Source organism: Phocoena sinus, chromosome 1 (assembly GCF_008692025.1).
Source record: "Phocoena sinus isolate mPhoSin1 chromosome 1, mPhoSin1.pri, whole genome shotgun sequence".
NCBI classification, from domain to species: Eukaryota; Metazoa; Chordata; class Mammalia; order Artiodactyla; family Phocoenidae; genus Phocoena; species Phocoena sinus.
In genome coordinates, this window is record NC_045763.1 from 55,779,412 (window position 1) to 55,795,778 (window position 16,367).

Here is a 16,367-nt window from a genome sequence, read left to right on the forward strand (position 1 = left end):
GGTCTTCGGGACTTCCCTGGTCGTCCGGTGGTTAAGACTCCGTGCTCCCAGTGCAGGGGGCCCGGGTTCCATCCCTGGTCAGGGAACTAGAGCACACATGCCTCAACAAAGATCCCACGTGCCACCACTAAGATCCGGCGCAGCCAAATGGATAAAATAAATATTAAAAAAAATAGAAAACTGGTCTTCAACTCAGAATGCAACATTGCAAGTGTGCTTTAAACCTGAACAGTTGTTTTTCATTAAGCTATTTTTATATAAATTATTTTTTTGAACAAGTACATCTCATTCCATAATATCGCTCTGTGCAAGTGCTATAGAGGTCGTAAAATTGAATAAAACAGCCCCTCAGAGGATTTTAAAATTTTACAAAGGAGATATGACAAACGGGAAACTTTCATTTAAGGTCAAGTGTCACTTGAAGGATCAAAGATGATCCAATTCATTTGGCTCCTAAAGTTGTCACAGATCCTTGGGACAGTTACTGGCTTCTAAATGGACTAGGTTTTTTTCTTTGTGAGAAGGCTTAGGAACAGTTGAGGGAAGTGGGTGCATGGCTCTGAGCATGTGGAATATAAACATTCTTAAAGCACCTATTTCATCATGTCACTCCCCAGCTAAAAATCCTCCTAACAGCTCTTTATTTCTTGGCAAATACACATTTATTCATTTACTCATTCAAAAAACTGTTTACTCAGTGCCTACCATATGTGTAAAATCCAACTCCTCTTCCTGGCTTGAAAAACCTCCACACTGAGTTCTATTCCATTGAGTTCAGTTTCATTTCCAAAACCTTCCCTTAGGCAACTGACTTTGTATCATGATTACTGACTCTGGAGTCTGTCTCTAGATTGTGAGCTTTGCTACAAAAGAAGCAATCTCCTTATCTTTGAACACCCCATTTCCAAGTATACAGGCCAGTGCTTAGTAAGTCCTTTTTAAGGGTTTTCTCGAGGCCAAAGGATCTAGAATGTAGGGCCACGTGGGCAGGGATTTTGTTACGCTCTTTTTTGTATCTTTAGTGTCTAGAACGGTGCCTGGCCCCAAGTATTGAATACTTATTACTTTGTGTTTAGTCCTACATGACAAACCCTCTCTGTGAATGCTCTGAAATGCTCTCACTTAAGCTCTTTTTCTTTGTTTTTCCTATTTAAATCTGACCTCAAATTCAAGCCCAAGCCCATCTCTTCAGAGTCCTGCTCCCCAGCCCCCCACGAACTCTGGCAGCACACTGGGTCTGTGCCAAACATCCTGAGTTCATCCGGAGCCTGCATTTCACTGTTCACTGTTCATCCTTACTTCTTAATCTTTCATTTCTTCTCCCAACTAGAGAATGATCTCCTTAAGAATATGGAGCCATATTTTACATGGTTTCTGACTCTATCAGAAAGGACGTGATTAACTTGAGTTATTAATTAAACATTGTCATTTAGGTCTGAAAGGTTAAGCACTTCAGGGTTTCCAGTTCCCTTTGTCCTTAATGGATGGATTCCCGAGGACCTGAGCATTTGTGTGGATTTGCGCACACAGAGCACTGAATATTGAAGGCTTATATACTTGAAGTGCCTTCCTCCAAGAATAAATGCATGGCCATTTAACTACCCCGCCTTTTTTTTTTTTTTTTTTTTTTTTCCCCTTCAAGGTGAAATTTAAAAAGCCTTAATGGAGATCTGGGGTATAGGGAGTGAGGAAATTAAGAGTTAGGAGAGTGGAAGTCGGGGAGTGGAAATCTGGCCCCATCTGCAAAGCGTTTGGGCAAGTCAGCTTCAAGTCAGCTTTCCATTTCTGAGAGGTTTCCATGTGCATTGTCACGAATATTATAGTCAAGTTACATTGGCTAAAAGGCTGAGTCTTTCCAACATGTGGAACTGATTTACTTGCCTTTTCCCCCTCTTACCTCCTTTGAAAGCCCAAACACAACAACAACAGCAAAAATTCAGTAACCCTTCAGAAGCTTTATTGCATTTAGGGAAGTGTTTCCATCTTTCCATGCCTGTCTTTGTTCTCTCCGTTCCTATTTGCTCCCTGGCTCTCCTGGTTTAAATGCTACAACAGGAAATCAAGTGATCAAGACTAGAAACTTTGCTTGCTGAGATTATTGCTTTAGATTTTCCCTGCTAAATCAGACTGCAGGCTGTTCCTTTTTCCCTGTAATTTCTTTTGAGGGATAGAGAGGGCCAAAACTGGCAACCCTTTGTAAAGGTGACCCTTGTCGCCGATTTGTGACTCTCCCACGAGCTTTCTTGCTTGCTATTCAGAGCTCATGTTGGTTTGAAGGGTAAGTTAAATACCATCAGACTAAGGAATTCATAATTTGAGTTCTTTTGCAAACTCGAAGTATCCGAGGGGCTGTGTGTGTATATACTTAGAGCCTGAAGAGGACAGGGAAGGAAAAACAGAGGTGAGGGGGGAAGACTCTATTAATAGATTGTTGAGAAAAGGGGAATTTTTTTTATCTTAAAGAGAAAGGATACTTTGTTCCCTTTCTTGCTAGCTGGTTGAGTAATCAACCAAACTGACCGTCTGTATAACTTAATGCCTACATTAATGGATACACACACGCTTATTTATGCTTACTATGTACCATGCAATGTGCTGAGGAATCATGGCATGGACCAGTTGTCAAAGAATTTACAACAAAGTTAGAACCTAGAAATCTAGAAGAGTGGAAGGAAATAAAGTAAACTGTAAACTGGTTTTTACTGAGCGGTCAGACAGTAGATTTTTTTCCCCTCTTCTTCCTTTACATATTTTCAAATTTTCTACAGTGAACATATTATTTTAACTGTAGCATAGACTGTCTTTGCTGCAGAAGTTCAGAGAAGGGAAAGATTACCTTTGGGAGGTTGTTAGGGATGAGGTAGGACTTGAGTTGGTAAATATTTATACAGGTATTTTTGGCCCCCCGTACCTCCAACTATCATAGCATAGCTATCATTAAGAGGATATTGTTAAGAGATGAACAATAATGGAATAGAATAATAATAGAATGACCATCAAGACTGTTCGAATAACTATCATAATGGTATGTGAAATACATTCATAATGTTTTTAGTGCAGTCTACGTAAATTTATCTTCACATTTGTGAGGTTAAGATATGTGAAGTACCTGGTGCTAGACAGATAGTAAGCACTACACAAGCAATAGTTATATCATTTGTTATATATAGAAACCGTAAAACAAAATAAGGAAGTCTGTTGGGGCAGGACATGTGTGCCCAGGGTACCATTTGCACAAGGTCATCTATTGTGTACCGATTCGTTTTGTTTTAAATTCCCAATCTAGGCCTCTTCCTCTACCATGATTTTCAGTACCTAAGCATTTCCCTTTGTCATGAAACTGGAATAGCCCTGTTTCTTGCAAGTCACTGTGGTATTCAAGATCAAATATTTATAGTGAGGATCAAGCATGAGCCCCTACATTTACTTTTTCCTCTGTAAGCTCCCAAGGTGGTGATCTAGTACAAATGGTTCTCTGTAGAGTTTATTGTAACTGAACGTATGTCTTTTTTTTCCCTAGTGTGTCAACTCTTTGGAAAATGTCATTACCCATCATAAAGGAAATTCATGCTCCATTTTGAGATCAGGGGGTGGGGAGGAAAGAATATATGTTCTGGGTTCATTATTCATAGGCAAGCCCTGTTACTATTTTGGTCACTTTCTAGATTTTACCTAAGTTTTCTCTATTAAGATGATGATTACATAGAGGATGATACATAAACTTTGGAGTAAGGCAAACTTTGCACCCAGACTTGGTCACTTAATTACAATGTTCTACATTTGGGCAAACCAAACTTCTAAGACCTCAGTTTTCTCACCTGTAAAATGATGACATAGTAGCTAACTACTATGAAGGGTTGCTATGAGTATTAAGTGAGGTCATGTGTTGCAAAGCACCCAAATCCATTCTGTGCCCTTGTTAATATACACGGTAACACTGTTATGCATAACGTACCCCCTTTATACACATATAATTAGAACAATATTTGTGTATTAAAATGCTCATTTTAAAATATGAACAATAACAAAAATCATTGTAAACACTTTTATTAGCTGTACAGTATATTATTGATTGGATGGAGTGTAATTAATCGGTCCCCTATTGGACAGTTAGGTTATTATTATTTTTTTTAGTGGTAACCTTTTCAATACTCTTGGTAAACCGTTTTCTTGAACTACCTGTATCCAGATGAACAAATTTAGAGATTTTTTTTTTTAAATGATGGAGATTTATGGCACCAGGTTTGTGATCTCAGAATGCAGACGATGAAGCCTCCTTAGAGGATGTCATTTTTCTGGATCTTCCATATGTTCAACAGTGTGAGGTTAAATAGTCTGGTAAAAATCGGACAATGTCTACTCTGGGCAGAGTGATCCCTTATAACCTAGTAAAAGCTTTTTCATGGGATATGCTTAGGGGAGAATAGAGTTATGCATATGTTTTCTTCTGAAACACTTAAATTAAGCTGCCATTAATTCCCTGTCCAGTGATTGTTGGAGTTTGTTTTAATGACAGCGTGGTTAATGTTGGTCAACATCTTGAGATAACAGTGGTAATCTATATTTTCCTTCCCTTTGGCCATAATTCCTAGAACAGTAGGAAGAGATCCAGAGAGGAATGAAGCTGTTAGTGAACTGTCAGCCAAATTGGCTTGTGACAGAGACCTGTAAACGTCAGGAGAATAAGCTTTTGAATAAAAATTCAGTCCTGCATTTTCTTAGCAAAGATCGGGGAGGGAGTCCAACAGAACCTTATTAGGCTTGTCAGAGGTATTTATTTCTCCTCTGTGGTTTTGTGCTATACCGTTCATTTAAACATCTAGTTAAAATTTGGCAGAGCTGTTGGAGTGAAGGTGGAGCCAACTGTCAGGATTGACCATCTTATTAAACACTCATGTAATTGTTCCTGTTCCAGTTAAGTGGAATTCTCTTGCCATCTGTTAAGCAGGCTCAATTCATAGAGAGATTTGGGAGGGAAAGATGGTGGGTAGGGAGGGTGGGTCAATGGAGTGAGGACTTGGGGACAGGGAAGGACTAAGTTGCAGCCCTTAAGAGGTGAGGGAAAGTAGCTCCCCCTCCACCTACACACACACACACACACACACACACACACAGAGAGCAGGATGTCTTTTTTTCTTTTCATGCGGGAGAGGTAGGGGAACCGTATTCAAGTGTAATGTGGCTCTTTAATTTCCTCTTTGGGGGAGGAGGGGGAAGGCAGCGCTTAGGGAATAAAAGAACAGCATATTGCCAATAGGAGATTTGATTAAATTGTGTTATATAAGTTTAGAGCGTCCAGGTTGGATGAGACTCAGATAAAGACAACTTTTTTCTTGCTGGAAATTCAGGTTAGTACAGTACCACTGATGGGAAGCTGAAGAACTAAGTCATGGTATATACTTAGAGTTTGAGGGAGTAATTGATACGTAGCCTCAGGGAAGGCTCAGGAGACCTTATCTGTAAATTGCTAGGTGACTCTCCAGTATTGGTACAGTCTAATTTCATCTGGTTGCAGATTGGGGTGTAGATTTTTTTTTTTAAGTATTTATAATAGCCCAGTTAATAGATTATTGTCCTTTTTAAAACTGCATAAATGATTTTTAAAATATACAAAAACATTTGTCATGGGTATATTTTAAAGAGACTGCCTAGAATGTGTGTTTAAAGTAGATTTATTGGGCTTCCCTGGTGGCGCAGTGGTTGAGTGGCCGATGCAGGGGACACGGGTTCGTGCCCTGGTCCAGGAAGATCCCACATGCCTCAAAATAAATAAATAAATAAAATAAAGTAGATTTACTGAAGTATAGCATACATACAGCACAGTGCACACTCATAAATGTACAGCTGGATGAGTTCTCACAAAAGTGAACACATACCTGTAACCAGCACCTAGATCAAGAGACAGAACATTTCAGCATCCTGAAAGTAGGCTTCATGCCCTATTCAGTTAACTGTCCCACAAAATGTAACCACTATCTTGGCTTCTAATAGGCTAGGTTAGTTTTGCCTGTTTTTGAACTTGATATAAATGGAATTAACATTCTTTGTGCCCTGGTGTCTGGCTTCTTTCACTCAGTAATATGTTTATAAGAGTCATCACGTTGATGCATGTTGCAATTGTGTGTTCATTTTCATCTCGCCCAAATATTCGACTGTGTGAATTCACAGTTTGTCTATTCTGTTGCTGATAGGCATTTGGATAATTTCCAGGTTGGGGCTATTATGAGTAGTGCTGCTATGAACATTCTTAAGATTTCTTTTGATAAACACGAACACATTTCTGCTAGGTATATACCAGGATGAGAACTGCTGGGTCATAGGATATGCATATAATTAACTTCAGAAGATACCGCCAGTTTTCCAAGGTATGTGTTTTAATGAGGGAAAGGTCAGTTTTGTCTTTAGATCTTAGTTGCCTTGAGCTTAAGAATAAGGCATGTTGTTGTTCTTGTATTCTTTTGATTATGGAAATTAATATGACTGACAAAGAGGAGTCAGTGAACTATTTCTCCTTAAAATAACTTGTAAAGACCCCTCACCTATTTTAATGATGTTTTCACTATACAACAAAGTGTATTTTTACTTCTAGTATTTGACAAGAATGAGAAGAGTAATGGGCAAGAACAAGCAATATGTTTGCCTTTACTTCCAGGGATTTGTACACCGAGGAGATTGACTTCAAGCTCCCTCCAGATTGTGCTCAAATTAAGAGTTCAAATGTCTGGGGGCTACCCTGGTGGCGCAGTGGTTGAGAGTCCGCCTGCCGATGCAGGGGACACGGGTTCATGCCCCGATCCGGGAAGATCCCACATGCCGCGGAGCGGCTGGGCCCGTGAGCCATGGCCGCTGAGCCTGCGCGTCCGGGGTCTGTGCTCCGCAACGGGAGAGGCCACAACAGTGAGAGGCCCACGTACCACAAAAAAAAAAAAAAAAAAAAAAAAGAGTTCAAATGTCTGGAATTCCTTTGGTCCTCGAGGGAATTTGACGTAAGGGAAAGTGACAACTTGGAAATAGAATGTGGCATGCCCACCCTACCCACCTACATCCTAACCCTGTTACTGTGAGTGAAGCATCAGAGAAGACGAACAATCTGACCTTTTGGGATTGCTCTTCGTGTCATGTTTTAAGAAAACGTTTTTCCATTTCCACTTTTCAAGTCCTCTGACAACCAAGAAACTCTTGCAGTCACGAAAATGTCAGCTAGGTGTATCATTTGGAATTCCTGGCTCTCAAATTAAAAATAAAATGCCCAGAAAACTCTGTATTCTATTCCTTTCACAGTTTTACATAGCAATAGAAAGTAATAAAAGATAAAATCTTTGTCTGGGACTCTTATTAGTTATGCCTGACATTGGTCATATGTATATAAAGTTATACCAGCACATTGTATCTTGCTTAAAATAAAATTGATAGAAAAAGACCCCAATCTTCACTCTTTTTCTGCATGCTGATAATAGGATTTCTAGATTATCCTGAACGCAAAGGTGATGTGAATAAATTTAATAGTTTTGCTAGAAACAATGCCTGTTTTTAACTCACGACCTAGATTTAGACCTCAACACTTGAATATTTTACCTGTGATGCGTTTTCTAACTTCTGAGCTGTAGTTTTTAATCTGTAAAATAGGTTTCAGATTGCTGTCTCCCACATCGGGTTGTTGCAGGGATCAAATGAGATCATCTATGTGAAACTGTAAACTATGAAAGTACTAAGCCTAATAAGCCTTTGAGAACTGGGCTTAGCAGGCCCTGCAATTTAAGAAAGATTATTACTGGCCATTAATCTAGAGCATAATGGAATATCACTCTATACCTTGAGATCTTGGGCACACAGCTAAGCCTGAACTTTTAACCTTGCACCAGACGTGGCTGGCTGACCTGTTTAGTTGTGAGTTACTTGTCTAGGTTCTGCTGGCCTTTCACTAACACCCTTCCCCGCTGTGGGGAGAGGGGCAAAAAGTTGTTTGCTTGGTGATAGCTCCAAACTATTATTCTAGCAGGCCACCTTTCATTTCTGGGGTGGTAAGAGGGTTGTATAAAATATATAAGTAGTCTGTAAGATCACTACTGCTTACATCTATAACTTCTTTCTTGTAACATTTTCTATTACCCACCTAATTTTTATTAGGTGTTGAGAATATAGAAACACTTATAAGCCATAAAAGGCTCTAATAAAAGTGTTGGCCATCATGATTGATAGTAATTGTTAAGAAAATGAATGAGTAAAACAGGGGCTGGACACGGCCTGGCAAACACTTCCTGGCTTATATTCCTTATTACTACTGAGGAATTCACCTTTCTTTTAACAACAAAGAAGAGGGAAGGATCTGAGGTTCCTCATTAGGTGTGGCCCTTGGTAGTAGTTTTGAGCAAAGTGGATCTGCTTTGCTTCCCAGAACATGGGTTACTCCATCAGTCACCTCTTGGGGGAACACCTCCCAGGATAGGACAGATAATGTATCAACTGAAATATCGCTGCCAGAAATGAAATAAGAAATTGACCACACTCATCAAGATATGGAGACACTTCATGAATTATGTTAGTTTTTAATAAACGTGCACTCTTGGTATTGAGCAGGTTGTGAAAATCAAATTATATAAAAATGGAGAATATGGTCTGGGAGTGTAGGTGGCAGTGACATTGACACAGCCTCTAAAAGCATTGTTGTCTAGTGAACTAAGGTGTTCACCAGAAAACTGGGGCTGGAGGTCTGCAGATTTATAATTCCTTCTCCAAAATGATGTCTGTTTTAGGATTCAGAATCCTGTTGCACCTTGATGATGAAACACCTCCAGTGAAATCTAAAGCAGAACCCTGTAATCAGATGCATTAGTACATCTGCATCAAAAAGAATAAATACTCACTAAGTGGTTTAATAAAGACTATAAATACACATCAGTTCAAGTTAGGATTTACTACCAATAAGTTCATGTCGTGTCATATTTTGCTAGCAAATGTGTTATGCAAAACTTATGATTTTCAGAGCCTTTTGAATTTTAGAATTACACATAAAGGGATTGTTGATCTGCATTACGTTTGGGTGTTAGCTCCTAACAGGAGTGTTTTTCATATGTGTCAAGCTACCAGGTAGCAAATGCTCATGAGACAGTAGGGTTAGTACACCATAACCGGAGTCGCACTGCCTGGGTTCAAATTCCAGCCCTGCCAAGTGACTTTGGGTAAATTACCTAATTTCCCAGCGTCTTTGTTTTTCATCTTTGGAGCTGCAGGAATTTTGTTATTACGTAAGATATGCATATGAGGTACAATGTGAATTGCATTAGGCACTCAATAAAATATGCTTCTGTTTCCTCATATATACTCATATAATGGGGATGATAATAGTGCTTGTCACAAAGGTGTTTTATGAGACTGAAATAGCTATATAGGTGTAACATGCCTAAGAATAGTGTCTGCCCCGCAGTAAACATTTAATAACTAGTCGCCAGTATCATTATCACCATTACTAAAAATCTGTACCTTTCCTATCAGCAAGTCATTTTCAGGAAAGAAAACGACAGTAAGCATCTGTTGACTGTCATTTGCACAGCACTTGAGGAACTTGGCACTTGTCTTCCTCATCACCACCATACAGGTGTGTTAGGCTGTCTGGGAAGCTGTCCCAGATGGCGACAAACCCTTGTCAGTAGGATACAAAGGAACACGGGAAATTTTGGCTGACATCTCCAGATCTGACTCCTTACTCAACTGGAGAGTTCCAGAGGTATCTTGAAAGTTTTAGGATAAATGACGAGGCTGCTGTTCCTTTTTTTTCCCCCCAGTCCCTAACAGATCCGTTTCTTGGCTTCTCTTTTTTTTTTTTTTCTGGTTTGTTACAGGTTAATCTCTTGTGATTGGTCAGTAATGGTGGGGTTTGGTAAAGTCATAAGTCTGCAAGGTGTTGTACATGCAGGCAATGTCTGCAGGACTGGGTACCAGCGAGGCAGAGACCAGCGGGAAGAATGTGTGTGCTTGTGTGCCGCAGTTTGGACTGATGTCTTGGCACGGCCGTCTTGTTTCCTGGCATGTAAGGACTGGATTCTCTCTTAAGGCCACACATGTTTGGCAAACCATATTATTTTACTCTTTCGAGGGGCTGCTTGGGTAATGAAGGTGATAGACAATATTGGGTAGGTACTGGTTGGACAGGGACATGAGGGAATATGGAAAGAATCTTTTTTAAAGAGCTTGATTACATTAGACTATAGTGTCTGTAAACAATTACAGCATTCAGGGAGTGCAGGATTTAAATGAGAAACACAACTTTGTCAGATTATACCAGTCGGATAAAATGGCATGGGCTCCGGAAATCTATAATTAAATGTATTTCTGAAAATGAAAAATATAACATAACATCTGGTTTATTTCACTACAGAAGTGGATGGGTATTGCTTACATAAGTGTGATTGACTAGCTGATATTTGGATTTCTCTGTGTAAAATAACTGTTTTAATTAAATTTTTCTGCTTGATTCTATCTGTGCTGTAAACAGCTTATTCACATACACATTCATATAGAAGAAAATGGCTGTCTTGTTTAGAAAATCTGATGTTTGTTCATTTTCTTTTCCTTGCAGCGGATATTCAACTCCTTTGTTTACACTGAGAAAATCTCAAATGGAGAAAGTGAAGTACAGCAGGTAAGACGTGATTTAGCACTTGACCTTCTCTGTCTTTGTCTTGCTTTTGGGTGTGACTTCATTACACTTTCCAATCTCCACGTGAGGCTGTCTGTTGTTTTCTGTGTATGATTTCATATACATCTTAAGCAAAATGGCGACAACCTCCCACTTCATGTTCTTATAAGCAGTTGAAATAATGGCTATATAGATGGCTTTCTGCTGTTCATGTTATACTTTGAAAATATTATTTAGTGCCTTGTTATTGTTTTGGAAATTCGTAAACTACTCAAATTTTAAAATATTAGAAATTATTTCATCTGCTATAGGAAAAAGTGCCCAGGCTTTGGAATCAGACAAACCCCAGGTCAAATTCTGGTTTTCCTACTTACTTCATGACTCCCAGGAAGCAATTTAGCCTTTTGAGCTACAGTTTCTCACTCTTAAATCAGAGGGACATAATATCTGCATGATGGGGTTGTGAGAATTAAATGAAGTAATGTCAAATTAACTGAGAATAAGTGAAATGCTTTAGGTGGAAGCCCTGACACAGAAGCAGCTCAGTGGATGTTGGCTTCTTTTGTTCTTTTATTTTTCTTTCCTCTTCTTGTATTCTTCCATTGCTGCTTTTCTCCCATCTTCTCAATGCACTGTGAGGTCAAAAAGTTCTGAGGCCAGATTCTATTTACTTTATTTATAGCTGGCTTCTAATGGACTGCTTCCTAAATTAAAACATAGTGTTGGTGAACTTGGTCATAAATAATTGATCTGTGCTTGAAAAGAAGGGTGGTAAAGAGGATTCTGGGTTTTAATTTCAGTTAATCCACCAACTTCATTACACCATGTGACCACCAACTAGTAATTTGAAGCTAGGTTGGAGACTTAAGTAAAAAGCAGGACCAAACTAAAAACCAGAGTGTAGCAGAGTGCTTCCACAGAATAAAGAGATAACTATCGGAAGATACATAATAATTTAAACTCTCTGGGGCCTTTATCTTATTCATGGAAAACAGCTTGACTTGATCTGAACTACAGAAGTGCTATGCAAGAGGACAAAGTTTTGCAAGTATCATTAAAGTGAAGTTATTTATAGGATATTTATTTATAATAAATTACTGTAATTTGATCTTGAAGTTCAGTGTCTCTTATTTATAGACATTAAAGATCTTTATTGGTTTCTGCAGGTTAAATTTAGAGGACATAAGCCATTAAGCACGTACCCTTTTTCTTAGCTTTAGATATTTTTAAAAACTAATGACCTGAGTTGTAGTGAATGTGGTTTGCTATATCAAATCTTACCTTCATAATTCCTGTCTTATTTTTATTCCAGCACACTGGAAAGTGCTTTAGGGTCATGAAATTTAAAAGGGTTTTTATAGGGGAAGGTTTCTACACACAGCATGTTCAAGGAAACTTTTTGGGAGACCAAAGGCCATTCGATAACATTTTAAAGAAACTGATCCAGGGATATCAGTTTTACTGCTTTTCTTGAGTAACAGATACAAGTTCTTCCTTCACTGGTTTTTAAACATGAAAGTTGTTTTGTTTTCTTGGAGTGATGTTCTTGCTTTTTTCTTTTTATCTAGCTGTGAACAAATTGGGAAGCCTTCTATAATAATTTTTAAAAATTATTAGCAGCTGATTTAGCACACATAGAACACTGGTGATTTCAGTATATTATCACATTGATTTTTTCCATATAACGCTGAAGGAAAGATACTATCCTTATTACAGATGAGGTAGGTGAAACTCCAAAAGATAGAATAAGTTAGCTATCGTCTCATGACTAATACATAAAAGAGCTAGTTTTCAGAGTAAGTTTACACTAAGTTATATTATCTGTATTTTTATTTTAACAGTTTATTTTTAAAATCTATATTTTCATACAAAACAGTAGTCTCTGCTAAACTGTCTTTGGCTGAATAAGTCAGATGAAGGAGAGTCACCACATCGTCAGTTCTGCCTTCTCTCTTTGATTGTCAAAAAGTTCTCTTTTATATTGACTAGGAATGTACTTTTTAACTTTTCTCTAATTTCTCCAGTCTCTTTAGAAGAACCCTGGACAAAATAGATCTTATGCCTCTTTTGCATCCAGTATTTGGAGATAATTATCATACCATTATCATTTAGCCTAAAATTTAAAATACCCAGATCGTGGATAATTTCTTCTTCTATGACAAGATTTCCAGGCCCTTTCAGTCCTCTGGTCACTCTAACAGCAACAATAATAATAAAAGCTTATATTTACGTTATTTACCGAGTATCTGCTCTCCCTTCAATATTGTGATACGCTTGTGGCTTGAATTGGGCTAGAGTTATTCCCATTCTAAAGTGACAAAACAGAGAGCTCCTCACATCTTCTTGACTTGATTAATAGCTACCCAGGAACTCTGGGCCCTGTGATCCTGGACAGTACCCAGGATGAAATCTTTAGGGAAATGCTTACCTCTTAGGTTTCCGGTTCTATCCCCCATCACAGTCATTCACACTTTCATATATATTATCTCCTTGAAACTTCAGAATAACTCTATAAGGTAGGCGGAGTTACTATTACTAACCAAGTTCAGAAAGGTCAAGGATCCTAGATAATTAGTAGTTGAGCTGACTTTTTAAAAATTGTGAAATATATCAAACATGTAAAGAGTATATAAAACATATATGAGTAGAATAAAGGAATACTATATTAAAATGAACATCTCAACCTACTACCCATATAAAGAAATAAAGCATTACCGGTGCTTCAGAAAGCCCCCATGTGACCTTCCCAGGTGGTACCTCCCTTCCTCTCCCAGAGATAAGTCTATCCTGATTTTTTTGTTAGCCATTCCTTTGCTTGTGTGTGTCTGTGTGTTTGAGATATATATATATCTCCGCAAATTCATTATTCGACTGTTTTTGTTCTTTATATACATCTTAAGTGTATTATTCATGTATCTTGCTATTTTACTGAGCATTATAATCCTTAAAATCACCTATGTTGATGTCTGTAACTAAGGTGCCTTTATTTCCAATTCTGTGGTATTCCATTAAATGCAGTTTATGTATCCATTTTTCTGTTGGTGATGTTTGGGTTGTTTCTAGTGTCGTAATTTTTGTTGCTGTTGTTCACGTCTCCTGGTGCAGAGTTCAGGTGGAATGATTCTTTGAATTGCAGAAACATTATTATCCCTCACCTCTGCCAATTAAATGCTAGTATGTGTGTATCTATACATGTTCCAAGTGCCCTAGGTGAGGAGACGGACTGTTTAGCTCAGGTGGAGAATCCCTTCTCTAGAGTAGAATTGCTGGGTACCAGAGTGTTCAATGTGTCTGGATAATGCAAAACTGCTTCCACAGTTGTTGCCATGGGTTACCTTCCTACAGACGGAGTACTGGAAATGTGCTGCTCTGTACAGTCTTCAATACTTGGTGCTACCGAGTTTTAATCTTTTGCCAGTTTGGGGTGTCTGAAATTATATCTAATGGGTTTAATTTGTTTTACTCTGATTACTAATGAGGTTGAAATGACTTTTTACATGTTTATGGTTCATTTTTGTATGTTTGTTGTTTTGTTGTGTCAAATCTCTGCTAATGTCTTTTGTCCATTTTTAAAATTGGGTTGTCTCTTTATTTTAGAAGTTTAAATATTCCACACATGTTCTGTATCAGCTCTGTCCAAAAGAGACTTCTGTGATGACGGAGATGTTTCATATTGGTGCTAATCAAGCAGCCGCTAGCCACATGTGGCTGCTGAGCGCTTGAAATGTAGCTAGAGCTACTGAGTAATTAAATTTTAAATTTCATTTAATTTAATTTTAATAAAGTAGCCCCATATGGCCAATGGTTACCATATTAGATTCCCTTACAGGTTTATGTTTCATAAATATAAATGTTCTCCCAATGTGTGGCTTTTCTTTTCACTTTCTTTATGATATCTTTTAAAGAATTGAAGTTTCAATTTTAATAGTCAGGTTTTTTAAACCAGTCTTTTCCCTTAAAAGTAGTCATCTCGGACCTCCCTGCTGATCCAGTGGTTAAGACTTCGCCTTCCAACGCAGGGGGTGCGGGTTCAATCCCTGGTCAGGGAGCTAAGATCTCCACATGCCTCACGGCCAAAAAACCAAAACATGAAACAGAAGCAATATTGTGACAAATTCAATAAAGTCTTTAAAAATGGCCCACATCAAAAAAAAAATCTTTAAAAAAAAAATAAAAATAGTCATCTCTATGGGACAGGTTTCATAAAGCAAAGAGATTTACTGATGATATTGAAAGATCTTAATGTTTGTTTTAACTGAATTAAACTTTTGCTTTCTTATCTCAAGCTAAATATTTTATAGTATTTTACTAATAAGTTAAACAAAAAAAAACTTTTCCTTTTTGGTCTCTGATTATTGTGTGTTGTTAAATTCTGCCCCAAAGACGTAAAAATTTTCTCCTTTATTGTCTTCTAAAACTTTTGCCTTTCTCATTTAAGACTTTTATCCACCTGGAATTGATTTTAGTGTTGGATGTGAAGTAGGTATTCAATTTCTTTTTCCTCTGCCCCATATGTATTTCTAAGTGTTCTTATACTATCTGTTGAACAACTTGTCTTTTTTTTTAATCTGTTTTCAGTCATTAGTCAAGTTTCCACGTATGTGTGAGTTTGATTTGGTTCCGTTGGTGTATTTATCTCTCACTGTGCCAGTACCACGTATTCAGAAGGGTAACACTGTCCCCTTCATTTCTTTTTCTTTTTTTTCCTTTTAAAATCAGTGGACTTTATTTTTAGAGCAGTTTTAGGTTTACAGAAAAATTGACCAGAAACTACACAGAGTTCCCATATACCTCCTCTGCTTCCTCACAGTTTCCCCTATTGGGAAAAAAATTGCGTTAGTGTGGTACATTTGTTATACTTAATGAACCAATATTTATACATTATTATTAAAACTAAAGTTAATAGCTTACATTAGAGTACACTCCTTGTTCTGTACAGTTCTATGGATTTTGACAAGTGTATAATGTCATGTATCCACTATCATGTTATCAAACAGAACAGTTTCACCTCCTTAAAACCTCCTGTGCTTCATTTGTTTAGTCTTCCTTCCCCTCCTCTCTTTGAGCCCCTGGCAACCACTGATCTTTTTACTGTTTCCATAGTTTTGCCATTTACAGAATTGCATTTAAGTTTTTAATTTCATAAAAACTTTTCATATGCTAAAAATTATAGTTTTGAAGCACAAAATGTAGCCCATTTCTTCCCTGGAATAATATAGTACATAGCATTTTCAGGTTGACTTATTTCCCTTTGCAATATGCATTTACAGTCCTTCCATGTCTTTTCAAGGCTCGCTACCTTATTGCTTTTAATGGCTGAATAATATTCCATTGTATGTATGTAGGTCAGCTTGTTTATTCATTTGTACATTAAGGGACATCTTGGTTGCTTCCGGATTTTAGCAATTAGGAATAATGCTGCTATAAGTTTGTGTGCAGATTTTTGTGCGGACATAAGTTTTCAATCCACTTGAGCAAATACCAAGGAGTGCAATTGCCGGATATTATGGTGAAGTATCAACATAGTGCAAGGAACTGCCAAACTGTCTTAAAAAGTGGCTGTACCATTTTGCGTTTCTACCAGCAGTGAATGAGAGTTACTGTTACTCCACATCCTCTTCAGTGTTTGATGTTGTCAATGTTCTGGATTTTAGCCATTCTAATAGGTGTGTTGTAGTATCTTATTTTTGTTTTAACTTGCAATTCCTTTCTTTTTTTTTTTTTTTAACAT

General features: G+C 37.8%; 1 protein-coding gene across 3 annotated transcripts in view; it reads left to right on the forward strand.

Moving 5' to 3' along the window:
* Nucleotides 1–16,367, forward strand: part of CACHD1 (cache domain containing 1) — a 233,408-nt gene that overhangs the window by 74,783 nt on the left and 142,258 nt on the right. For all 3 annotated transcript variants that reach the window (XM_032605257.1, XM_032605238.1, XM_032605247.1), the window contains exon 2: nt 10,577–10,639. In XM_032605257.1, the coding sequence (XP_032461148.1) occupies nt 10,577–10,639 (63 nt within the window). The remainder of the gene's footprint in view (nt 1–10,576; nt 10,640–16,367) is intronic.